Genomic DNA, 27,170 nt, shown 5'->3' with positions numbered 1-27,170 from the left:
CGTGTAACCACTTTGTCCTAATATCTATAGTATCTAAAGGACACATAGTGGTGTCTGTACACACACATAGAGGTGGATATTAAAGAGATAATACACCCAAAAACACCCAAAGGCGTCTGTTTTCCTACTTTAGAGGGCGGTCATTGAATGCATCTGATCCAACAGACAGCCACCTACATCCAGTGGTTCCCAAACTTTTTTGGCTCGTGACCCCATTCTGACATCACAAATTTCTGCCGACCCTGCGATCGCGTGCAGTCACGTGAACTCGATTTATATTCGAGACAGTGAAAGTATAGAATACAGTTGTTTAAGATTGTGTGTGGTGTTTTAATCATAATTATAAAAAGAATAATGATTAGTTAAAAATATATATTTTTATCAGTATTTTTTTTTTTTATCAATTACTAGACATTTCAGGCGACCCCATTGGAAATCCAGGCGACCCCACTTAGGGTCCGGACCCCAAGGTTGAAAAACACTGCTCTAATCCCATGTGTTTAACCCAAAACTAACTTTAAACTAACCTGATTATGTTGCGAAATCTAAATATGACCCGATAAACACTGATTGTAGTCACAGCTGGCCAGATGTTACTGTCCATCTATCTCTGTGAGGACATTTGAGAGGAAAACAAACACAAAAACACTCAGACTTTATACCGTTGTATTCTGTTAATTACAGAAACTGAAGATTACACACCTGAATGATCGCACTAAATTAATGACATTAAAACACACCTTGTTATATCTGTGAGGACGATCGATCAGTGACGTCAGAGCTCTAAGACCTCCATGTTTTTCTCATTCCACTATCTTTGCGAGGACACGTAGAAGTATAGAAATAGAAGAAGCACACACATACACACACATACCTCCATGGAAACACACGTACAGGTTTGTAGATTAGATTAGATGTACTTTATTCATCCCACAAGGGGGAAATTTAGTTGTTACATCAGCCAAGTTAAAAAAGAAAGACAGTAGAGAGGGCTAAAAAAAAAAAATGAAAACACAAACACAACACAGCTCAACAGACAGAAAATATAAACACAATAAACAATAAAACAAATCAACCTTCAACCAGGCAATGTGCAAAACAAGTACTGAGGATATAAGGATATAAGGTGGCCTGATATACAAGTATTGTTAGGTAAAGTCACTATGGTGTAAAAATATTGCAATGTAAGTGACAATGATATAAATGTATGAATATAAATATACTAATAGAGCAGGTATCAGGACAAACTGAAACGCTCAGGCCGTAAACACGACTCGGTGTGGAGGTGAGAACTGGAGACATGTCACCATCTCTCTGTCTTTGTGAGGACATTTGGTCCTCATAACTACAAGAATCCAAGCTGACGGTCTTCTCTTACAAAACACAACACACACACACTCATATATATACACACACACTCACACACACACACACAGCGGTCCACCCTGCGAGGAAACTCTATAGCAATATTTACTCTGTCAGTACAGTAACCTAATATACAGGCTGCGTCTGGCAAGTGTGTAAATGTGTGTTTTTATGTGCGTGCCTGCTTGTGTTACTGTATATGTGTGATGAGCTGGGCGTGCACACACACACACACATATGAAAACAGCTTGTGTGTATGGGTGTGTGTGTGTCTCAACGTGTGTTTATCACAGCGGGTGTTATTGCGTGTATGTGTGAGAAAAGAAGAAAATGAGTTTATGTGTGTTGCTGTGCAGTTTTGTCAGCTGTACAGTTTGGTGTCGGCTGAGAAGGGAAACGACTCCCCCACTCCTTCCTCCTCCCCCCGCCCCCCTCCCCCTCCCTCCCCCATCTGTCCAGTAAGAGTGTCACATAAAGTCCAGTCTTTATTGATCGTGCCGGTGCCAGATGGCAGATTTATGGAAGATGAAAGCGGGGGGACTAATCAGATTTCCAGTCCGGTTTGGGGCTAAAGTTTCCTCGTTCCTTAACACTTTCCCTGCTACGCCGAGCGTAACCCTAAACAGCGCTCCAAACAGGAAATTACAGGAACGCCTGGCACCCCTTTGTGAGCACATATATACATATATGTGTTAGCGTGTGTGTGTGTGTGTGTGTGTGTGTGAATCTGAAAGGTGTGTGTGTCCAGAACTGGCACAAAGCTCAAAGTCTCTGTTGCATTTCCTTGTTTTAACTGATATCAAATTATAATGTGCTTTTTTTTTTACATGCAAATGTTGCAGTTGTGCAAAATAACACTGATGGTGACTTATTGTGTGTTTGTGTGAAAGCTCAGTGTGCTGCTCACTATAAACCTCTGACAGTGTTTCATATAGGGAGTGATTGTGGACGCAGCCAGGGACCAACGTCAGATCTCTTAAAGCGACAGGCGCCGTGTTTAACACGACAGAGCTGAGGTTTCCGTTTGTCTCTTGAACTCACCACAGGAACACGTTAATGATCAGGATCGTTAAAGTGACAGACAAGAAACCTGATTGATAATGAGTCTAATAATCTGAAGCTTGAGCAGATGAGGGTTTTATCCACCTGTTTTTGTGCAATTTTACAATTTGTGAATAAAAAGTGGAATTTTTTAGAAATGTCAAGCTTGTGCAAAAAAAAAAAAAAAAGGTATTGGCTCGAGGTGGAAAAGTTGGTGCATTTTCAAAAAAGATAAAAGTAAAATAAGAGTGGAAACAGAGTGAGGCTGAGAACAAATCATGCGTACATGACCCAACTTTTTTCTGCAGCGAGTGAGAACGGCAGCAGATGAAGACATCAGATCTGTGCAGGCAGCAGCGGCAACAGCAACGACCCGACTTTAAATTTATGCGTGAAGCAAACACACACAAACGCCACATTTCCATTATCTGACTTTTTAATTGCATCATCGTGTCGTGCGGCAGCTGAGAATTAGAGTCAGCTGCTGTTCGAGCGCTTTCAATTCGCTGAATTTTCCTCACAATCTGGTTAAAATTTGCATTAAAAGTGGGATCCAGAGAACCTGAGTGGTCTAATAATGAGGTAGATTTGTTTACAAGTGTAGTATTAGAAACTGAGCTGCTGGGCTGTTCACAGTCGCTAAGAGCCGAGCGAACGTCCAACATGGCTGCCAGAGGGGGGGTTTGCCAACATGCCTAAAAACGCCCCCGATGCTTTTTGAGTGTGCGTTTGTGTTTCGCTGTGGCAGAAAGAGGCTGAGTGTGTATTTTTGTACTGCATTTGAATGTACTTATACTTTATGAGTGTGTATGTGTGTGTGTATATGTGTGTGTGTGTGTGTGTGTGTGTGTACAGGGTGGTGCAGCTCTTTGTGGCAATAACAAAAGGACCAAATGAGAGTTTTGTCCATGTTTCAGGAGTGAGTGATGACTTTGGCAGAGACGCAGCAGATAAAACACTTTCGACCGAGTCCTGGGCCAGAACTAAAGGCAAACAGCTGTGCTTCACACTCGCTCTCCTCCACTCACTCTCTACCTCGCTCTCCCACTCTCTGTGTCTGTCTCTGTCTCTCTCTCCTCTTCTGTTTTACCTTTCTTTTATCTCTCTCTCCGTCTCGTATCGTCTGTATCTCCCTCATTCTCTGTCTCTGTCTCTCTCTTTATTTCTCGTCATGACTCTGGCGGATTGTCTCGATCTGACTTCACTCTCTCCAGCCGTTCGTGTCTTTGTTTCTTCCTCTCTTGCATTTTTAATTCCCACCCCCCCCTCCTCTTTTTCCTTTGTCTTCCTTTTTTCCTTTTCTCATTTATTTTTCAAACAGTTTGGGTCAGACTTGTTTTCAAAATGGAGGGAGATCGTCATTTTCTTTCTCCCTCTCTCTCTTTCTTTCTTCTCTCCCCCTGCTGTTTAATGGGTGGGACGCCCCATTGTACCCAAACTCACACACAACATCATCAAATATTATGGCTCGCCTTAATTGAAACTATGCAGCCGACTGTGTGACTGCATATGGAATATTTTATGTCGCGCTTGTTAGAAATTTCAAGCACAATGAAGAAACAACAGATGAGTTTTGGAGGCCGGTGTTGTGGCAACGTGGCCGAGTGTTTGGAGTTTTGTTTTTGCAGCCTAAAGAGTCTGAAAAGACGCAGAGGCGCTCGACCCTGACGTGACCTCAGACGTTCTCACAACAACGGGGGTGATTAGGGAATATTAGTCCTGGAGGTTTTAACGAACCTTCAGAGGGGGGAGAAAAAATATAAAAACACGACAAAGCGAATGCATCTGAAAGAAATCAGAGGAGGAGGATGAAGTGGTTGTTTCAGGACGTTAATGTGCTTTTTCCACTTTGTGCCGACATTTCAAATAACTCAAATTGAAGCCTGCGCAGCTCCACGACCGCTCGTCAAACGCTGTCTGTACAAACTCAGACAGGCAGGTTTTTTAAACATGAAATTTAACAAAGTCGTCGTTGCTACTGTTTGGGATTAAAAGACTTTTACTCTGAGGTGACGTGGCAGCTGAATGATTGGGGCCCTGAGCTCTGAGGGGTGAGTCCCCTGTTCGACTCCTGGAGGCCGGACTCGTCACTGCAGGTCGTTCATCTGCTCTTTGTCGAATAAAAGCAGAAGAACTAAAAAATAAAACTGAAAACTGTTAAAAAATACTATAAAACTCACAGTGAGTGCATGAAAATGCAACAATAAAACCTGTACAAGAGCAAAAAGCTGTGCTGTTTCTACTTCCTGTATGTGAAAATATGCACTTATACTCACGCTCTGGGCTCAAAGGGTGTAAAGTTACCATAATAAAACCTCAGATTTAGTTTCGTTTCACTGTCTAACGCTCGGCTTCCTCTCCGGCAGGTACGTGTACCACAGCTCTAAGTGGATGGTGGCTGGAAACGCCGACTCCCCGGTGCCTCCGCGGGTCTACATCCACCCAGACTCTCTGGCCTCAGGAGACACCTGGATGAGGCAGGTGGTCAGCTTCGACAAGCTCAAGCTCACCAACAACGAGCTGGACGACCAGGGACACGTAAGTTCACAGTTTCCCTCTTTTTTTCTGCAGCCGAACGCTTTTACCTTCACACAGGAACAGTTTTGGTTGATAAACACTGCAGAAAAAACACCCAAACTAAATGTTCTACAGGGTTTGCATCATATTTAGTGCTAAAACTTCCTCTTCCTGTGTTGTTTGCTCATGCATTGTTAATCTTGATATTTCCTACATGACCTAAAGGCAACATGAGACAACAAGAGAGAGGAAGCTCTTCTTCAATATTACGCCAACAAAGAGGACGTTTGACATCAGGGTTTAATGTTTAATGGAGATCGTGAGGGTTAGATGCAGCTCAGAAATCAGCTGTGTAATTACATTGGACACATTTCCTGCATCCACGGACCAATCAGACGTCAGCGTTTAAAGATGGTAGTTGTTCCAGCTGAGAGGCTCTGGGACTGAGCGTTGAAGCTGTGATCCATTAGTTTCATTTTTGTGCCTTAAACCTCATGTCACTCCGGGGTGCTGCAGAGTGAGTGAATGCACTCTTGGAGCTGGGAGGCTTTTTCTTTTTTTCTTTTTCTTTTTTGGATGGGAGTGTTTTTGATGCGTTTGCTTGAAAGGAAAGTTGACACTGTTCTTCATGCACTTAATGCCGTCATGACTCACTGAGCCATGAGACTTGTTCAGAATTGATTTTCTGCGATACAGTCCGATCTCCCTCCCTCACACGCTCTGTTTGAAGATGGTCCACTCTGAGCCGAATAATATTAGGTTCTCCTGGATTAGCGTGCAGAGATATTAGAGGTCTGGGATTTGAACCTGTGCCCTTGTTTTAACATGTAATATTCATTTCCTCCGTGGCTCCGTGAAGCATTTTGTAATGAAACGGTTTCGTTAAAAGGCACTTAATGACTGCAGTTGATTTGTAGTTCGCTCCGGCGGCCACACCACCGAGCTGAAATTCACGTCTGACCACAGTCTGTCTAATTTACTGCCTCGCCTGGCTGCGTCCAGTCAGTAACAGAGGTGGTGAGCTCAAGTAAAGTCTCTTATTGGCTCTGGGCCGCTCTGAATGTGTCATGTGGCTTTTTGTAGGTGAAATATTTAACTGCAATGCAACAAGTTTCGGCCACAATTTGTTTGATTTACTGTCGTCTTTATGTAGAATCAGCAAGTGGGCAGCAAGTTGAAGTTGGTCCCTCATTTTCACTTTATACGTCTCGATCAAAGGGAAAAAGGGACAATTTTGATGAAGAAAACTGCGCTAGCTTTTGGTTATTAGGTGAGATTGGACCCATATTTCAACCTGTGAAAATACTCAGTAAAATCTATATTAAAAAAAACATGAAAAGGACCAAACTGTGCTGTCAGAGTCACTAGTGCAGCTACAGCAATTATCCTGGGAAGCTAATGCTAGCACGCTAAAGCCAGGGAAAAGAAATGAGAAACAGACTCCAAATGAGCACTAATACTATAACTACTAACTTAAATTATTATCTGAATGATTTACAAGGAAGACACTATACTGTTTTATTGTTTTATATCTGAGTCTTTGGTGCAGCTGTCCACTCATGAGGTTAGCCTGGGAAGCTAATGCTAGCACGCTAAACCCTGAGAAAATAAAATGAGAAACAGACTTCAAACGAGTACTATAACTATTAGTTATTATCTGAAGGATTTATAAGGAAGAAACTATCTTTATTTGTTTTATATCTATCATAAAATTCAGGAATAAAAAAAAGCACAAACAAATCATGGATCAATGAATCCAAAAACAACAGATAGGCCTATGGCTCAATGAGTCATCAGTAGCATCATTCACACAGCTAAAAGTCAAATTTGGGAGTTTTATGTCTTTAAATCTTTTATGCATTTCCCATTAGATTGTTTGTATCCTTTTATTTAAGACATTGTTCCTCTTGTCTTGATCCTATGATGAGATCTGAGAGCGCATTTCAAATTAAAAGTGCAAAATCCATTTGTTTATAGGCTAGTCACCTGTTGCATCACAAAACACAACAGTTAGACATAGATAGCCTATACATACATAAATGCATATACTTACTGGCATGTAGTAGATAGCATATGTTGTCATGTTGAGGAGCATTGAAACGACTTTTCCATTTGCTCCAGTTATTAGTAGTAAATTTGTCCAGACATAGATTCAGGAAGAAGACGAGTTTCTCCATGTTTTTTTTTTCTTTCATGATTCCCGTCTGTTCCCCCTTTTGTTGGGGGCGCTCTGTATTTAGCCAACATTATTTTAATAGGCAACAGTCTTAAAATCCCAGGATGTGGTGGTTACTGTGTTTTCATGGTTTTCTGTCCCCCGGTGACCAAGATTAGTAAAACATATTTTAACCTCAGGCTTCCAATATTTTTTTATTAGCGATCAAACCTAAACTGATTTTAAACCACAAGGTCATGATGTGTCGTTAATATTGAGAATGCATTATTCATGCTGACTCTAAATATCACATCCTACATGGCTCCTTCACATGCAGCAGGTAAAACTCCAACAGCCCCGACCGCCATCTTCACGGATAAATGAAAGAATATAGAAGAAATATTTAACATTTTAATTGATATACAGACAAAATATGAACTAACAGCGGAATATACACAGTGTAAAAGGTTAAACAACGTTACACTTGTGCAATAAAACTGTGAATAACGGCGTCCCAGAGTGAACGTGAACCTCGTAACTCAAAGCTGCAGCAGAGTCTCGGTGCAGCGTGAACTCCGACTTCTTTTATGAGCTGATGGAAACAGGAGAGGACACGCTGTCTTTCCTATCAGGTCGTCTGAGCGTCCAAACAGTGGAGGAGGAGGACACGGACGCTCGGCCTTCAGATGAGTCTGAGCTTTACAGCCTGAGATGCCGCATCGGTTTCACAGTCGTTACAGTCGAGCGACGTGAGGTGACGGCGCCATGACAGCGAGGTTTCCCTGCAGGCGCTGAGAGAAAATGGCGGCGTCCAGTTCAGTTCAGTGCATGGGTCTGGCAGGTTCCTGGTTTGTTGCAGCTTTGCAGATGATCACATCAGCTCAGTGGTGACAAATGTAATAACATATGGGTGTTAGAGGAGGATCAGGGCTCAGGGTCCTGGTTCCTCTCCCACCGCTCAGTTTGAGGCCTTTTGTTTCCCCGAAGGAGCTTCAGGGGCCAAAGGAAATTAATTTGGGAGCTTCCTGTGTGGGAAAAACCTCACCGCTCCTCGCTCATCCTCCTGACTCGTGGTGTGGTGAATTGTCTTCCTCATAAGAAACAGACGCTGTGCGTGTCGTGAATCACGAGACGACGTCGCAGCAGCACAACAGGAGCAGAGTCTCGCATTTATTTTGTCTCAGGCGGCGCGTCGTGTCGTCCTCCACAGCGATAAACAGCGTCTTCACCGGTTTGTGATTTCTGTGTGATGAGATCTGCAGGTTTTAAACACGACAGCACTGGTAGCAAAGACTGGACGAACTGTTTTATTAGTTAAAATATCAAATATCTGCTCCGTAAAACATACTAAAATAAAAAATAAGTCAACGTCAGCAGTGGAACGAACTCTACAGTAACTGATGCTTTACAATTCTTCAGTTTTTCCTTTGGATACTGCTCAATACTTCACCCAAGTATTCAACTATAGTTTCCAGCTCTGTTTGCAGATGAATGAACAGAAACATCTTCTGATCATGATTGATTAATTGATTGAAACTACACAATAGCAATAAATAGATAGATAGATACTTTAAATAAAACATAATATTATATCAATGTAAAGGTTTTCATCTTAACAGCAGTAAAATCAACAAAAAATACACAAATGTTCAAAATAAAAATACTGATAATGCAGAGGCTGTTTATAGCATGTTACATTTTAAAATTTGATGATTATTATTAATGGTGCATTCATTTTGGACTTTAATTTTAACAACTGGTCCATGTGAAGCTTATTTGAATTATTTAATATTTTGCTTTGCATGTTATATATAACACTTAACACAATAAACTATCTATAACTATGCAACTGTAACTACAGGTGTCATAGACCTGTGGTGAGGTAAATGTAGTAGCATGTAGTTTACAAAGTGTATGAAGTATAAAGAAGTCAAACGGCAAATAGATAAAACTGAGAACTTTTACATGAACAATGTAAATAATACTACTACTAATAATGATCATAATGCTGGTAATAGTTTAATTCTGATTCCAGGGCTTTTATTTTTAAATGTAATGATGCATTTTAAACTGTGGCACCTACAAACTGACTTTATATATTAGTACCTACAGATATAATTCTTCTCCTCTTTTTCTACAATATGCATTTGTCTACGTCATTACAGACATCAGTCAATTAAAGCTGCACCCTCTTCCACGTCACCACAGGTTTTTTTCCCCTTCAGCAGTAGTTTTGTGTCACTGTCGTCTAGCAGCACGTGTCTCCGTCTGCGCGGCACCTCGTGTCTGTCTGGATTCGTTTCGGCTTCCTTCGTCGTCATGGGCTCTGACCCGCCTCCTGCTGTCACTCTGGCCTGTCCTTCATCTCCACTGTGTCCATGGGAAACAGACGATAAAACAGAGAAGCTGAGGCCGAACTGGACCAACCTCTTCCATTTCTTTTCGTTATTGCTTTTCTGTTAATGATTCACTGCTTTGTAATGTGTCAGAGCTGCTGCTGCTGCTGCTGCTGCTGCTGCTGCTGCTGCTGCTGCTGCTGCTGCTGCTGCTGCTGCTGCTGCTGCTGCTCCAGACAGACTCAGACTCAGACTCAGACTCAGACTCGGGCTCAGGCTGCCATGAACATCGGCCTGTTTTTCCTCAGCGCGCTGAGCAGTAATGTGAGCAAGGAGCCGGACGGAGCTGCACTGTCACGGCTCACAGTCTCATTGTTCTCGCCTGTAACGAGTAATTTCACAGGGGAAATCACGGGAGCTCCACCACCACGGACTGTGATTAATTCTTTGATCACTAAACGGTCACGGCCCGTTAAAGTGTTTTTTTAAACTGTTGCTTGAAAATCAAAAATCAACAATCAGTGTGACCCGATCCCTGCACTGGACATCTGCGGGATGTGTCGGTGTCGCTCCCATCCAAGATGCTTTGAAAGGGAAGCGCAGGGTGGGGTGGTGGGGGGGGGATTAAACCCACGTCACTATCCATCATGGAAAAACAAAAATGTTGCCCTAATGGTGTGTGAGCGTGAACAACTGTCAGCTGAGGTGATCTGGCTGCTCTCTCACTTGTATGTTGTGAGTTGAGCGTGTCGATGAGTGATCTGCTTTTGACTTTACATCCCCTCAGGTTGGCTCAGGGCTCGGAGTGTGACTCCTCTGGGGCCACGATACAGCTGCGGAGCGTCTCTGTGTAGAAATCCACCACTGATTCAACCTGTTGCAAAGCTGCTATTCACTTTGTGATGTGCAGTTATCACACTGACACTTTCCCCTCTTATCAAGCTGCTCTGAATCCGTAGTTCCCGACCGTTTTGCAGCGGAGAAACAAACCGACTGGATCTGAAATTTAACTCTCTCTCTCTCTGTTGCAGCCGTGCAGGAGATGTCGGTTTCTTTTTTTGGGGGGGGAGAAGAAAACGTACTTTTGCGCAACATTTACGCAGCAGCAGAGGAAAAAGACACCACGGCGACGCCCACACGCGCTTTGATTGACATGCGATCTCTGAGCAGAGTGTGCAGAAAGAAACCCCACAGAAACGGGGTATTTTGCAGATTGGAGCGTGCATGTGTTCTCTATGCAGCAGCTCGGTCATAATATGTGTGTGTAAGTGTGTGTGTGTGTGTGTGTGTGTGTGTGTGTGTGTGTGTGTGTGTGTGTGTGTGTGTGTGTGTGTGTGTGTGTGTGAGATTTGAGGTCTGGAACGTTAAATGTAGTGTTTCTGATACTCTGAGCTGTTTTTCCCCCCACGGCCCCGGTTTGAAATGACCCCCTCTGTTGTAGCAGAGAGGGGAGGTCGGTGGGGGGGTGTTTGGCTCTGGGGAGGTTTTCTCACTCTCAGATTAATCAAGAGCAGACCGGGGCCCTGAGGCGAGGCTGGGGCCGACACCGGCTGACGCCTCCGCTCCGCTGTGAAATAATCCTCTGCCCTCCTGCGAGCGTCATCGCAGTGTGAACCCTGGTTTCCGTTTAATGTCGTTGCGCTTCGATAGAGAACCAGTGGAGCTAATTGATGTCATTAAGGAGGTGCAGGGTTTTTTTCAGAGAGGAGAGTTTAAAGGTGCAGGTTGGAGGTTGTTGTCGGAGACTTGGTTCGTTCACTTCCTAAACTCTTGAGCAACCTGATCCAGCTGTCAGGAGGTTAAAGAGGTTTTTTGATGTCACTTCAGTTTGACTTTGAAGGAAGATTCAAATCTGCGCTTTATGTGTTTTCTCTGGATATTTATGTGTTTTAAAAGCAAAAACAGATTAAAAACAAATAAGAATAGGATTTCTAGTGTGGCCTGTACTGACTAGAACTAGTTCAAAGGATTAAAAAGATGTTTATTATCATTATTTCTGTCAATTTTCCAAACACATTCCCAGACTGCAGAGCTTCATCTTCTGCTTTCCCAGTAACTGAATGATAACTGACTTCACCTCCTCTCCTCTCCTGCTTCCAGATCATCCTCCACTCCATGCACAAGTATCAGCCTCGCGTCCACGTCATCAGGAAGGACTTCAGCAGCGAACTGTCCCCCAACAAGCCTGTGCCCAGCGGGGAAGGGGTGAAGACCTTCAGCTTCCCTGAGACCGTCTTCACCACCGTCACCGCCTACCAGAACCAGCAGGTACGAGCCGCAGCTCCCATTTGATTTCCTGCTGTAACTCAACCGCTGCGCTGGGATTCTTTTCCAACCTTGAGCTTCCAAGGATGGATGGAAAGTCAAGAAATCCCTGAAAAAGTCAATGCAACTTGAATTTAAAGAATGTTTTTTTGTCTTTCTGTCCTTTTACTTGCACCTTTTTGAGTTAAAATAAGAATACAGAGCCTCAGTCTCTGTGTTTTCTTGTAACTACAGTAGGAAGAGTTAGGGTTTGTCTCTAAACCGACCATATGGATCATGGAGCCAGTTGGAAATAACTCACGGCACAGTAGGAGCCCACGATGTTTCCTCCTTCAAGGTTTAAAAACAAGCAGAGACTCGCAACTTTTCAGTATTAACACAATTTATAGCAAAGTAAGTCGGAGCAGATGACGAATCTGAGTGTTTTTTGGGGGAAACGTTGCAGCTAATTCATCTTCAGCTGCAACAATCACACAAATCTTCTCTTCCACGTTTTTCTTGTTTGCAGATCACCAGACTAAAGATCGACCGCAACCCCTTCGCCAAAGGTTTCCGGGACTCTGGCAGAAACAGGTAGAGTGTCCTCGTCATCGTCGCAGCAGCAGCAGCAGCAGCAGCAGCAGCAGCAGCATCTGTTTACCAACTGAGCAGCCACACAATACGGCCTGTCACAGTCGTTTCCATGCTGCACCACAAAAATCGCATCCTTTTTTTTTCATGCACCATCTTTAATATGGAAATAACCCTCTGAAGATAGCACTTAGTACCAGATGCCGCTCTATATAAAAACAGCTGTTCAGTCGGGTGCCAAGAGGAACAGTTCAGATCTGCAGCGCAGAGACGCAGAGTCATTGGTCGACCGCTCTTTATCTCTCTTTATCTATTTGTCACTGTCTCGTTCGTGTCGTTAAAAGCTCATGAAGTCTCAACGTGCAAAAGAATACATAAATTAAATCTGGAAAATATATTAGTGCTGTCAGTTCATTCACATATTTAATCTCAATTAAGCACAAACTACCCGCACGTTTTTCATTCTTTCAAATCGGACCTTAAAGGGACATTATTTCATGTGTTTAATAATAGACAAATATGCTGCTGTGTGTCAATTTAACTTTATTGTACATGACCCAGAAACAATGAGAAATATTACCCAGAAACCCTCAAAGGCCTCACTTCATGTGGCATCAACAACACGATCAAATAACGACATGACGGCCCCATGTGAGTGGTAACTGCTAGCAGAGGCAGAGTCATTTCAGGCCACTGATTCAAACAACAGGTCAAAGGTCAAATTAACAGGACATGTGTTAATTTGCTTCAACTGATTAAATGATGTGGCGTTTAAAGGAATAGGCGTATATGTGTCATTATCACATGAACTTTTACAGCCTGAAGATATTTAAATGAATCGCTAGATTAGCGTCAAATTCAGCGTGTGTGTTGTTCTTTATCAGGTCACGTCATGCTCTGTAATTATTTACCTCAGTGTAGTTTAGTGGTGTAACGTGACGACTGACGCCCGTAGATAACAGATATAACATCACTTCACTCTCAACAACCTTCACTCTCAACAACCTTCACTGAGACGTAGCAGGAGCAGAAACACATCTGGCACGTGGAGTCTCCGACCTTCACTGCAAAAACTCAAATATCTTACCAAGAATATTTGTCTTATTTCTAGTCAAAATGTCATTTCTAGTCAAAACAAATCTCATTGTACTTAAAATAAGAAACATCACATTAAAAGTAGCTTGTTTTTAGACAGTTTTTACTTCTTTCAAGTCTATTTTCACTTGAAATAAGTAGAAAAATCTGATAGAGAAGTTTTTCTTCCTTATTACAGTACAAGCACAAAAAACAGATTTTTCCACTTATTTCAAATGAATATTTGTTTGAAATGAGTGAAAATGATCTAAAAATAACTTAATTTTTAAGGTGATGAGTCTTATTTTAAGTGAAAAGAGTTTAGTTTTGACTAGAAATGAGACATTTTGAAGAAAAAGGACTTGGAAAGATTTGGAGTTTTGCAGTATAGATAACAGATACTGTATCACTTCACTCTCAACAACCTTCACTGAGACGTAGCAGGAGCAGAAACACATCTGCCACGTGGAGTCTCCGACCTTTAATCTCACCTGTGTTGGACACTTTTTTTCCTCATGATGTAAATATTCAGTGTGATTTGTTGTTGTGTGTGTGTGTGTGTGTGTGTGTCCACTGCGTCCACACCGAGCTCTGCGTGGCTCTTGAGTCCTGACTGCTTATGAGCTCGTGTCGCGTCTCCGTCCTGTCGCTCTCTCTCTCGTAGGTTAAAAGTCGTCTGTCTGAACAATATTTTTTTTTCCGACGGTCACATAAAACCATAAAAAAGTATTTCAACACGTAGTTAGGACCTGCTAGAGACTGAAATATACTGTAGTCGTAAAACGCAGTGGGAACAATGGTTAAATGTGATTTAGTTTATTTTAACCTAGACGTCTAGACATCTTTTGACCTGCAAAGCACCGAATCCACTCTGGCAGGGTTATTAACACTCTGACTGAAGTCATGGCTTTTCATTACACAGTCCCACACTCTGTGCCACTCAGGAAACATCGCACACTTTCAGGCTTCGAAAGAACCCCGGCTCTTTGGGACGTGCCAACTCTCACACATACACACAGTCAGACACACAACAGGCAGACACACAACAGGCAGACACACAACAGGCAGACACACAACAGGCAGACACACAACAGGCAGACACGCGACGCTCCGACGGGAGCGGAGAGGATGTAGCCGAGTGTCGGCGGTGTCAACGTGCGACAGTAAACAGCTGCCGGTCTGACTGGTCCGATCGCTCTGTCCTCTGTCAGCAGTTGCATCAGCTGTGTTCTCGCTGCCAGCGCGATGATGATGATGATGTCAGAGAGGAGGAGGAGGAGGAGCGCTCCCATTGGCTGCCTGCTGTCACTGTAGAGTCAAAATCTCGACGTTGCTCATCTCGACGAAGCGTCTTGCCCGAGTTAACAACGGCGTTAGGAAATATGTTTGGTTCGGTCAGGAAAGACAAACCCTCGCTTTCTCTCAGTCTTTTATCGAGTTTCCTCCTCGCGCTCGTTCTCTTCTTCTTTTCCTTCGATTCCTCTCAGTTTGTGAATTATCATATATAACGTTAGTGGAGGGGAGGACGGGGCGGGAGTGTACTGAACCGCACATGAAAGCAGCCCCCTCATCTGGTCTGCATTATTGGCACACAGATATTTGAGACATCTTTTTTCATTTTTCAAACAATAGACTGTTTGATTTATGAAGTGGCATTAGAATTTCATTGCAGAAAAGCTACAGATGAAAAGATAACGGAGGATGAGATATTTGTCCGTGGAGAGAGAAAATGAAGTTACTCTCACGTAGCGCTGCCGGTCCCCCCCCCCCCCCTCGGCCCCGTGGGGATTCAGACTCTGTCACCTTAAAGAACCTCCCTGAGCCGCGCAAAAATCTTCAGATTTCACGCCGTTTGTCTTTGATTAGTCATGAATATTGTTAGCGAGCTGCAGCTCTGACCTTTGTCCTTTCCTCTGCTGCCGTTGCATTATTATTCAGAGGGTGTAATTGGTCACATACAGTCAGGTCAGGGCGGATGAGGGCGTGTGCTCTGCATGAAATATCACCGGAGATTCAGCCGTTTGTACCTTTTTTAGACTTCACACCACAGCTGCAACTTTAAATTTATTCCTCTTCCATGTGGCTCAGATCTTTTCTTTATTAGTTTTTTTTTTTTTTTCGTGCACAGATATCAATAACAAGTATAAATGACAGTGGAGTTAATGGTGTTCTGTGGTTATCTATTACAAACCCCCCACTCACACACCACCCACACCAGTTCTTTCCAGTTCCTCCTTCGTCCCTCTTCCCCCCTACGCTGCCACTCAAGACTCTCATTCACACACATGCACAACAGGACAGAGAGGGGGAATATAGAAGAAGTATATGAATAATAAAAGACAGAAAAACTGGGGTTAAATAAATTGTTATGACGGGTGCGATAGAAATATGATTATGATAATACATTTTATTTGTAAGCGCTTTTACAGATGCTCAATGACACTTTACACTTTAAAAATCATAAAATAGAGCAAAGTCAGAGTGAGATACAGTTAAAAACAACAATAAAACTGTATAAAACACACAAAATTATATATTAAAAGCTAATTTAAATAGGTGAGTTTGAGCACGGTCTTGAATGTTGGGAGGTGTGTGCAGATACGTATAGAAATAGAATAAAACAAAACTCTGCAGAGGTTCAGTCCAACCAGACAAGTATTTCTAAGATAATGATAATAAAAGATAATGTGCTTCATAATAAATTAAAACTACACAAAGAAATAAAAATGGTACAAATCAGAAAAACAAGACCCACTCTGACATTTAAAACAACGTGCTGCCTTTCAGACTTATTTCTCAATTGATTTAGATCGAGTGTCAGTATCAATATCAGTTTAATAAACGTGTGATCAGCTCTTGTGTGCAGCGAGTTGAACATCATTTGTTTTTTCACTTTAACGAGGAAGTCACATCACGTTTTATAAACACGGTTCCTTATGAGAAGCTGCGTTAATGGAGAAAACATGGAGACATGTGATCAAACAGGAGCCAAATGCTGAGAAGGGGGAAAAATGATGAAAATGAGTTTATTTCATCTTTATTTCAGCTTCTCGTTCTGATTCACATCACAGGTGTTACAAGGAATCTGAACGCCAAACCACTTTGTTTTGCAGTCATATGTTGTACGGTGTGTTTATAATCAAATTTCCGTTTAGGTTTTCAAAAAAAAAAAAAGTTAGATGAAACATTTTTCACCCTGACAGCAGCACATGAGTTTTGCATCTGAGTGTAATTCACCAAAATATCACATGAATACTAAATATTTAAAGTTGGAAGTCCTTTGGATCAAGGCTCTAATTGAAAGTGCAGCTTGGTGGATTTGAACAATGAAACATTGTGTGACATTATTGGTTATAGTGGCCATAAAGGTTAAGAGTCAAAGTTTAAGCTAGACTCATCAAATACGTAGAAAATAAGAAATACAAAAGATAGATAGAAAACAAATGTCAGGGCATTTGACCAGTTCTACAAAACGAAAAATAAAACGATATTTTCATACTAAAATAAAAAATCTGCTGCCTCAAAACAGCTCAAATGTTGCTCGACAACCGTTTATCTTGGATAGGAAATAATTTCAGATCCACTATCCCTTCGAAAAAAACAAAAACAAAAGTAGCAACAGCATGAAATAGAAAAAGTGATTGAGACAAGGTCATTAAACTGGTGGTAAAACATCAGGTTATCCTGATGTACGGTGGCCCTGAGAGGTCAATTCAACATGGCAGGAAACACATGCAAATACACAAACATGATGCAAATTCAGAAAATATCTTCAGTTTGACAACACACAAGGTGCAAGAAAAAAAAAATCACAGCATAATTGAAGCGTTTCTAGGGGACTTTGTTCATTTGCGTGTGTTGTGTGTCAAATTCAAGAAGATGTTTTCTGAACTTGCAGCATTTTTGTGTATATGCATGTTTGGACACTCCGGGCCACCGTACGTACAGACACGAGCTACATTTACAGTCACCAAAAAGAAAGAGAAAAAGAACAAGTGTGACTTTTCTTTGGGTTTTAGCAGCAGCAGCAGCAGGTCGACGGCGCGTGTGGACGCAGCCTGTTTGCTGTGGAGCGTTACCAACCAACTCCACACTGAGGGGAAAATATAAATTAATAGAAAAGGGCAAAGCTGCGCTGCTAATTCTCAAATTAAGCACCGGCGTGTTTTTCTATTTTATTTTTATTAACAGCATCTTAATATAGAAGCTGTTACGATGGTGTCGTCACCTGCGTCTGCCGAGCCTTCGGCTTTACGGCCCGGCGGAGGGATACAGCTCATTTGTTGGGTTTTGGTCCCACTGCAGACTAGTGATGGTATGAATGAGTGCAGTGATGGCGAGGGGCCGGGCTCGAGCCTGCGTGGGCCGGGCCGGGCCGATTAGCGCGGCGCTGTAACGAGCCTGGGCCGCGGCCGGGGACCTGGTGGCCCTAAAACAACACGGGCAGCGTCGGCCGGCGCGGGGAAGTAAATCAAGCAGGAAGGAGAAACCGTGTTCAGAGTGGAGATGAAACGTCACCAGGATTTATGTGCTCTGTAAAAACTCACTCCTTTTTTAATGGCTCCAGTTTCCTCCGAGCAGGACTCAGTTTCCCCCCCCCCTCTCTCTCTCCATTCATTCAGATGCTCTCTCGCCCAGTCTGACTCATTTACCACCAACCCCTCTGTCTCTCTCTCTCTCTCTCTCCCATTCACACTCAAATATCCATGAGCATCACTTCCCGCTCTGTTCAGTTAAGCTCCTCAATATTTTTGCTGTTACTCACTAATCCTGTCTCTGTCACACACACACACACACACACACACACACACACACACACACACACACACACACACACACACACACACACACCTGCACCGGTCATATATTTTATGGCTGTTAATATAAAAATATTTTCATTTTCTTAGCACGTCCTCAGACACGGTCGGTGTTATAAAGCAGGCTCCACTTTATTAGATACACCTGTGCAGCCATTGTGGTTCATTACAACAGCACTCTCTCTCTCTCTCTCTCTCTCTCTCTGCTCTTTTTCGCTTCATACCTCGGTTTTTTGTTGTTGACATTGTTGGAAATGTGCAAAATGTGAATTGAACGTTTACTACTCGGGTCAGTTAAAGGTGCTGTTTTATTGGACCGCATTATAGAGAAGGTAGAATAATAAAGTTCACCTCTGAATCCAGTGCCACAGTATGACCTCACTAGTGCTGAGATGTATAATTTAATTTAAACGTCCGTGAAAGCGTGAAAAGAAAACTTACACACATTATAGAAATCACATGGCAGAAAATGTGTGTTAACTTCCATTATATCGATTATATTGTTGTTATAGGTCAAATGTGACAGTGAAACAGCAGAACTGATGCACGACACGTCATCACATCACGTCATCACACCACAAGATGAACGAGTATCATCAGATTAGAAATGACACCGTCTATATCGTTGCATGAAAAAATTGGATGAATATTAATGTATATTTGAAATTTTTCAATGAAGAACATCACAATAAAATCTTATTATCAGCCCTAATCCAAATGAATCTATATCTAAATCTCTATTTCTCTCTCTCTATCAGGACCGGCCTGGAGGCCATCATGGAGACTTATGCTTTCTGGAGACCTCCTGTCAGGACCCTCACGTTTGAAGACTTCACCAACATGCAGAAACAGCAAGGTGAGTCAAATGTAACAACAAATGACATATTAACACAAGATTAAACAAAGTTCGGGGTCACATCTTTTACCTCCAGAGTAGAAACTGGTCTCTGTGACTCAACAGTGTCTTACTGTTGAATCTCTGTTTTATTTTGAAAGGATGGACATTTCACAGTCACTGATTTGACCCGCGCCTGACCTCAGATATGAACGCAGCATTGCTAATACCATTTCTCAGGGATGTTAAGATACTTCTTTATGGTAGAAGTATGAAGTATGTATGATATTTTGCTGACAGTCACCCGACAGACACGTAACGTTGAAGCCCACCGGCCACTGATCGGCCTTTTTTCCCCCCGCCTCAGCAAAACTCATATGATAAAATCTTCATTCCTGAGCCGAAGCACAAGCTGCTCTAGTAAACGAAGGAACTAATGTAAACTCATGATACTTCAGAATCTTTTCCATTGAACAGTGAAATCAAACTGTAGGCTACTCCTCATTTTTCCTCCTTAGAGGTCACTTCAGCGTCCACCATCCTTCTCAATTCATTGTTTTCCTCATTTCGATGAAAGATAAGAATCATCCAATTTGAGACAGAGGAGCAGGAGTTGAGGTAATAACGATCCAGGAGGAACGTGCGGCGGTAATTAGCGTGACTTTGGTGCATGTGTGCTGTCCCAACCTGAACTCTCCCTCTGCATATTTTCCTTGAATATCTCACCACACACTACATCAGCTACGGTTGTCCTTCATTTGAGCTTGGCCATACGCGGCTGCTGCTGCTCCTCTGGCAGGTCGGGCCCCGCGTCTGCTGAACTTTTCACATCTCGCTCGAGCCCTTGAAAATAAAATCGTTAAACAAAGCCTGTGGCTTTTGGACGGCTCCAGCGACACGAGTCAGCGTCGGCCGGGCCACCTCCCTTTGTGTCGGCTCCAGCGCCGGCACGAGGTCTTAGTCATGGCTCATATCAAGGGCCCTCGCTCGCTGACTCGCTTGCTCTCTGTTTCCTCGCTGACCCCTCTCTCTGTCTCTGCCGGTCAGCTCTGGAGGTCAGCATGACGTGACGCTCCCGTCTGAGGAGGCGGACATGTGTTTGTTATCATTAAACTCCTCCAAAGTGATTAGGATTTAATTAAAGTCCTTGCACTGCCAGCGAACCCATGTGTCACCCCTGAGCGGACGCCGTGGCGTACGTGCGCAGTGTGAACAACCTCTTTTTCCCCCTTCAGCTAATCAACTCTTCCACTGAAGCACCTTGAGGAGAAAACATGACATCACCAAACTATCATCCTCTTTTTTTTTTTTTCCTCATACATGTCTTTCTTCCTTCCTCTTTCTCTCTCTCTCTCTTTCTTTTTCTCTCTTTCTCTCCCACCCCTCACCCCCCACCTCATCTCATCTCCCCCACCAGTGCAATATTATCGAAGGCATATGGTGCAAAATCAGAACCCCAGCCAAGCGAGTCCTGGATTATTTAGTTATGCCTCCTCCTCATTCTGGTTTCAAACTGAATTTCTCCAACAGCAAGATGAACCCCGGCCAAAGTCTCATTAATAGAGAAATATGCGATTGATATCCCACAGCTATCATTTCACTATGAAAGGCTTGACTTAGTGGATACACTTTGTGCCAACCCTTTTTTTTTGCTCCCCCTCCCTCTGTGATGGAGCTCTATACATATTCCCTCCTCTTTTCCCCCTCTGGGCTCTAAAGTACATGTCTAAACTGCTTGTGGCTTTTTATGGAGGGAGGGACTGTTGACCAGACATGGTCAAAACTGAATCCATATTTATCCCCACATACCAGCGCTATATATTTTATGATATGGGTTCATGGGTTTTTTTGTTTTTTTGCAGGTTCAAAGAGTGGCCTGCAATTAGTCTAAGGGGTCGCAGTTTAAGAAAAAAAGAAAGGTCCATGTGGATCTACGAGGTCATTTATTACATTGGCAGCAGGTGAATTCATAATGTAGTTTACTGCTTAGTTTATTAGTCTGACTGGATGCATGTGGACCACTGGGAAGTTCTCCCATTAACAATTACTACTGCGTCGTACTCCTGCCTGGACTTAGGTAGAAAGAAAGAATTGGATTTGAAGATACGTTCTGACCCTTTAATATATTCTGTGCATATAGAAAGAAGAAAAAAAATCAGTCTCTTTCCACATTCCAACACTTTTCCTCCTCCTGCCGCACTGCCACAGGGTGGAAAGGATGTGGACGTCTGGAAAGGAGAGACTAATACTAATACCTCCCCACAGGGAAATCCTGTTTGTTTCTTGCTACCCTCCACAGGGAGGTCAAAGCCAGACAGGCAGGGATTCATGTCACTTTCCCATCATATCGAATTTTTCCAAAGTGGGGGGAAAGGGGAAAAAAAAAAAGGTTTGTGGACGTATGATAAAATATGGCACCTCTTTTAGGTGTTTTACGTTATGCAAATAAACAGGAAGATCGTATAACTTATGTTAAAGCAGAAGTAAGCGGAATATTTGTATTAATATAAGTCTTAAATAGTTGTATCTTCTGACAGCAATCACTTCTATAGAGTGTTTGGTCTGAAACACGGGTCTGTCAGTCACTCTGCTCTGCTCTGAGCCCAGGAGAAAACTTTCCTTGTATCCTACAACCTTTATCCAATGAGGAGAGAGAACGGCATAAAGGGGCAGTCCTCTCTGTGTGTGCAGCCAAGGGATGCACGTGAATGTGGTGACGTAGGGACGAGGGCCAATAGATCCATGACGAGGGCGGGGGCTGCTAACTCCATCGGCTGACAAAAAGCCAAAACCACCGGATCGCTGACTTCTGCTTTAATTCTAATAATAAACTAAAAAAAAAAAAAAAGGAGCCACACATGTGTTTGGTTTGTTTATGGTTGAGTAAAATAAGTGAACAACTACAGTGTGATTTATGATGATCCTTGGTGAATACTTGAATGGAGCAGAAAGTATTTGAAGCGTTATATGGAGCTGCTCTTGGACCCGTCTGCTCACTAAGATAAAAGCGCCTATAAAACGCCACCGTATTTCATTCCTGTCTGTTCTGTGTATTTGTGTTTTCCAGGTGGGAGCACCGGCACGTCGCCCACCACCTCCAGCACGGGAACCCCCTCCCCCTCGGGCGCCGCGCACCTCCTGTCCCCTTCCTGCTCCCCCACCACCTTCCACCTGGCCCCCAACACCTTCAACGTGGGCTGCAGGGAGAGCCAGCTCTGCAACCTGGGCCTGTCCGAGTACCCGGCGTGCGCCCGCAGCAACATGGCGGCGCTGCAGGCGGGCTACGGCGGCCTGGCCGACGGCTCCTACGGCCGGCTGCAGGCGGCGGGGGGCGCCGTGGCCTCCGCTCAGCCCTCCGAGTCCTTCCTGCCGCAGAGGACTTCCTCCTTGATCGCCGCCGGGATGCAGGGCGGCTCTCACGCCGGCTCTCACGGCGGCGGCGGCGGCGGCGGCGGCGGCACCGGGGGCAAGATGGACGCCTACGGCGGTCAGCTGGGCTCCTTCCCGGCCTCGCAGCTGCAGTACGTGATGCAGGCCGGGGGGAGCTCCGGCGCCGCCTCGTCCTCCTCGTCCGGGTCCTCGCCGGCGTCCTCCGCCCACATGTTCGGCGGGAGCCACCACCACGTGCAGCAGGGCTCCTACAACGCCTTCTCCCTGCACAACCCTTACAACCTGTACGGATACAACTTCCCCACCTCTCCTCGCCTGGCCGCCAGCCCCGAGAAGCCCCAGGGAGGCCTGCTCTGCTCCTCCTCCCCCGCCGGGGCCTTCGCCGAGCGCCAGTACCTGTCCAACGGAAGTATGGACGCCATGCACATGATCGGCAACACCGGCGGCGGCCAGCAGGGCGGCGGCGGCTCCTGCGACGGCCGCCAGTACGGCTCGTCCTCTCAGATGTCCATGCACATGGTGTAGAAAACTCTCCTCCACGTCTCTTAAGTCTCTTAAGGCTGAAAAGCAAAATCTCTCTCTGACGTATGAACCCGGTTTGACGTACTGAGTTACAAAACAAAAACCTTTCAGAAAAGGACTTCATCTCATGTTTTTGTTTTTTAAAAGACTCTCACTCACCACTTAGGCTACCAAGCAGTAATAGAGGGAGTCCAAGTATTATTAAGTTATCTATGCATTAAAGAATTGGGACAGCAACTTGACTCTCTTTACTGTTTACGAGAGGAAGGAAACAACAAACTCAGATCAGTGTGAGGAGGAGGAAGAAAAAAGAAGAAGAGGAAGAGGAAGAGGAAGAGGAGCCCACGTGCTCCGGTTCAGAAAGGATTGTCAGTTGTGAATATGTAGTGGTGCAATAGTAGCAAACAGCCTCTTCAAGTGACTCATCCTTGATGTTTTTTGGTGGAAGGCGACGAGGACTCGGCGGCTCGAAGGCGATCAGGCCACGACGTCCTGTAACCAAAGAATCTTCACTGTGATCCAGAAGTTTTTCACTTCACGCAGCACTCGTGTTGTTGTATCGTTTTTAGAAAGAAGGCGGCGGTGGGGTCTGAAGTTCTGGCTGCAGAATGAAAGGAACAACTGGACGAGATCAGTGTGTGACTCACCGCTCTACATATATACGCTGGGGAGTCTGTGTGTGTGTGTGTGTGTGTGTGTGTGTGTGTGGTGGAGCGTCTGGGCGCTGGGTGGACACAACACAACACAACAACACAACACAACGACACGTGGACGCAGTCGGTCAAGAGGAGCGCAGGCCAGGTCATCTGAGGCGCTCTCACACGGACACGAGGGCTCAGGACTCTGCCACACAACTTCAACCTGTTCTCCTCATGGACTGGGATGGCTTCACTATTTTTGAGTGGATTATGTTTTTAAGCATATATATAAATAAGATGGCAAATGCAATCAATAACATAAGCTTAAAGGTTGTCGTGTGAGAAGTTATAAAAAAAAAAAAAGAAGCAATAGCAGAACAGAGTAATTAAAGTATGTTTTGGTGTGTTGTAGAGATGTGTATTTAAGTGCTGATGAGCAATATAACAATTTTACAGGCCGATCTGTTATGAAAAATGTGTGGGAGAAAAAAAAAGGGGAAATAGCAAATTAATTCTTTTTTTTTTTTCTTTTTCCTTTGGAGGCATTTTGAAAAAATGTAAATACAGGTGCCAAGCACGTAAAAAAGCTCAATAAACGTTTTAATTCATGTACATCGTTTTGATTTTTCTCTTCATTAGCAGTAGGTTTTCATAGTAAACCTGATATTTAAGACAATTATTCTGTAAAAATGAGGAACATACTGTGTCAGAGGAGCAGGCAGCGATGTTTTTATTTGTAATTCGCCATGGAGAAAATTTCCCCCAGAACTCCAATGAAACAGGAGTTGCTTATACTAAAACCGTTTGGAGCGCATAAAGCAATACAAATTATAGTGTTTACAGTAGGTAATCAACAAAATAAGGTACCGGATATTCTATATTTCACAGTTATTTTATAATTAGATTTTTGGAAATAAACTGATAAACGATTCTTTTACAAACACACATGATGTCTCCTGGAGCAGCAGCAGAGTGAGAGTTTTTTAAAGCAGCTCCCCGGGCTAAAACAAATGACATGATTATTAATCACACAAGAAAAGTGCTCTCCACTTATAAAACACACACACATCTGCTCTCCTCCACATCACAGACATGGGCTTCAAACGCTGACGTAATGCATCGATCATAAACCAAACTGGAGGAAAAAGACCCCAAAAAAAGAGAAAGAGAAAGAAAGAGAGAGAGAGGGGCAAACTTTTCCCCTGCTGGTTCTGTTTATTACAAGAATGAAGAATTAAGCTCTGGTGCCAACTGCACTCAGCTGCCCTGCTGTTGTGCTCGATGCACATAAATATGGCACCTGTTTAAAGAGACAGAGAAATCCCCCTGTAATCACTAGAGGAGGGGGAAAAAAAAAACATGCAGAGTTTAGGATCATTCCTGCAGCTTTGTGGTTCCCCTCTTGTTACACAGGAACAGACTCGGGGGATTTAGCCGGGGGCCAATCAGCATCCATTACACGGATGTCTTCTGACCGGCTCTCCCCAATCACTTCCTATCATGTGTACGGCCCCAGCCATGAAATATCATATCTGAACCATCATAAGAAAATGAAGGGGAGAGGTGGGGGGTGGGGGGGTTGCAGGACCGTGGAGACAACGGCCCAGTATTGGAAACACCTGTTTTTCCAGAGCATGACTTCAAATAATGAGCCGGGTGATGTACCGGAGAGAAGCGCATGATTTCATAATTTGGCTCCGCTCCATCTATCTGGACATTATTTTCAATAATTATTCACATTATTTGTCTGATATACAACCCCCCCCCCTCTCTCTCTTGTTCCAGCAGCATTCAAAATCACCCCCCTCTTTTTTTAACCCCCCCCCCCCTCCACCCGTCTTCACTGCAAATTTACTTCAGGCCCTGTTAAATTAGGAGATGTATTTGTAAAGAGGAGCAGTGCAGAGCAGCGGCATGACATAATGCACTGCAGGTCTGTTTTTATACCCTAAACTATCCATCAGGTCCCTAAGTGGAAAAGAATGGCCAGGGCTTGAGTAACAGTAACAGCCACTCTCTGCCTTTCATCGTGGCGTCTTTCATTAGAAACAAAATATGCAAACGATCCCATTGACTGATTAATGGCAGAGTGAGGCCGGCTCGCCATGCATGAAAAAAACAAAAAAAAAAAAACATGAAACTGGAACAACTGGGAGATACAGGACCGGGGTTATTTTAACGAGACCCTCTGACAGAGATGAGAGGGGATCTGGTGCCTAATCTGCGGCTTTGAGCCCGTTCTGAGTGACAGCACGCTGACTGGAGGGTATCCCATAATCCAACCCCCCCTGTTTCAGCCATTGATCTCTCTCTCCGAACACATTTTGGACATTTTAACAGACCCAGAATGGCCCTCTGGGGAACTCTACTGGATGCACGTCCAGCCCAGGGGGGCAGCGGGAGTAGGGGTGGATGTGGGGGGGTTTAGTGGCCATATGCAAAAGAGAGAGGGAAAAAAAACAAAACACTGCTTTAATTTGTTGGATGTGAGCGTCTGGTTTTGATACGACCAGAGTGTGAGTTTATATGAGACACTCCAATCAGGAATTCCTGGTAAACTATTGCCCTCTTGTGTTTATTCCTCTCTTATGCTTGAGATTCCTCGGCCCGACTCATCTTCACTGTAAATTATTGCTGACAGGAGACGTGGACCCACTTCTCTGAGGTGTTACACTGCGCCTGACAAGTGTATTGAAGCACTAAATCACTGCTCTTTCACAAAGGGTTTTCACATACCTTCAGCCGCCCTTACTCCAGCGTGTGTGTGTGTGTGTGTGTGTTTTTCTCCTTCAGAGAACATCTTGAAGCTGTTTAAGGATTGATAAAGTCATGATATAGATGTCAAGCTAAGAAAAAGAAACATACAGACTCTGGTGATGTGGCCGGTGTTTTTGCAGCCACAGAAACGCGGATCTCTGAAGCCAGAAGAAGTGGAGTTAATTATCTCATCTGACAGAAAATATATAAAATCTTATCATCGCAGTCTATCATAGAGACTCCCTCTTATGACTTAAACTGTTTTTATTCGAATAAAAGCTGGTTTTGAAAAGGAGGAAACACTCAGGATCAGTGACGCATGTCTTTGAACCAAAGTAACAGAAACCGAGCTTTTGATCTTTGCTCATGTTTTGAGAAGGAGTCTGTGGCTGGGATTCACTTCTGTCTGATGATTATTGACAACATTATAACACCAGAATCATGTTTTTTTTCAATAATCACATTAAGACAGTATGGCTTATGCTGCGATCCCACTAATAATAATGACACTGTCTTGCACGTGACATAATTGTTGCACAAGAAAGATGAAAAAAAGGATCATTTTGGCCAGAATAGTGAGTCAAAGTCATGATAACGATCTATTGTTGTCTTCGCCTCAGTTCAAAGTCTTATTATCTTACAGGGTCAAGAGTAAAATCAGTGTACCAGAATGCATTGCAGTGCTGTTGGTGGTTTTTGGGAGATTAAAACATTCAGCTTCTGTTGATGTTGTCACGTAACAAACATGATCAATAAACCACAAACTCGTTCCCTCATTCACATGGAAAAGTTTCTCCTCATTGTTGGAAAAATTCTCATCACAGACAAAAACATTTAGAAGAAAAGAAAAGAAAAGGAGAATCTGTAAAACTTTTGTTCCTCTCTACA

General features: G+C 43.6%; 1 protein-coding gene across 2 annotated transcripts in view; it reads left to right on the top strand.

The window, feature by feature from the left end:
- tbx15 (T-box transcription factor 15) overlaps positions 1 to 24,137 on the top strand; it is a 39,387-nt gene extending 15,250 nt beyond the window's left edge. For both annotated transcript variants that reach the window (XM_085766048.1, XM_085766049.1), the window contains exons 4-8: positions 4,773 to 4,944; positions 11,515 to 11,682; positions 12,188 to 12,252; positions 18,899 to 18,996; positions 22,043 to 24,137. In XM_085766048.1, coding sequence (XP_085622174.1) covers positions 4,773 to 4,944; positions 11,515 to 11,682; positions 12,188 to 12,252; positions 18,899 to 18,996; positions 22,043 to 22,890 — 1,351 coding nt within the window. In that variant the 3' untranslated portion in view covers positions 22,891 to 24,137. The remainder of the gene's footprint in view (positions 1 to 4,772; positions 4,945 to 11,514; positions 11,683 to 12,187; positions 12,253 to 18,898; positions 18,997 to 22,042) is intronic.
- The last annotated feature ends 3,033 nt before the right edge of the window (positions 24,138 to 27,170 follow it).

This window comes from Trachurus japonicus, chromosome 21, assembly GCF_045865225.1.
Source record: "Trachurus japonicus isolate A0001 chromosome 21, Traja_1.0".
NCBI lineage: Eukaryota > Metazoa > Chordata > Actinopteri > Carangiformes > Carangidae > Trachurus > Trachurus japonicus.
This window is presented reverse-complemented; position numbering and strand designations above follow the sequence as displayed.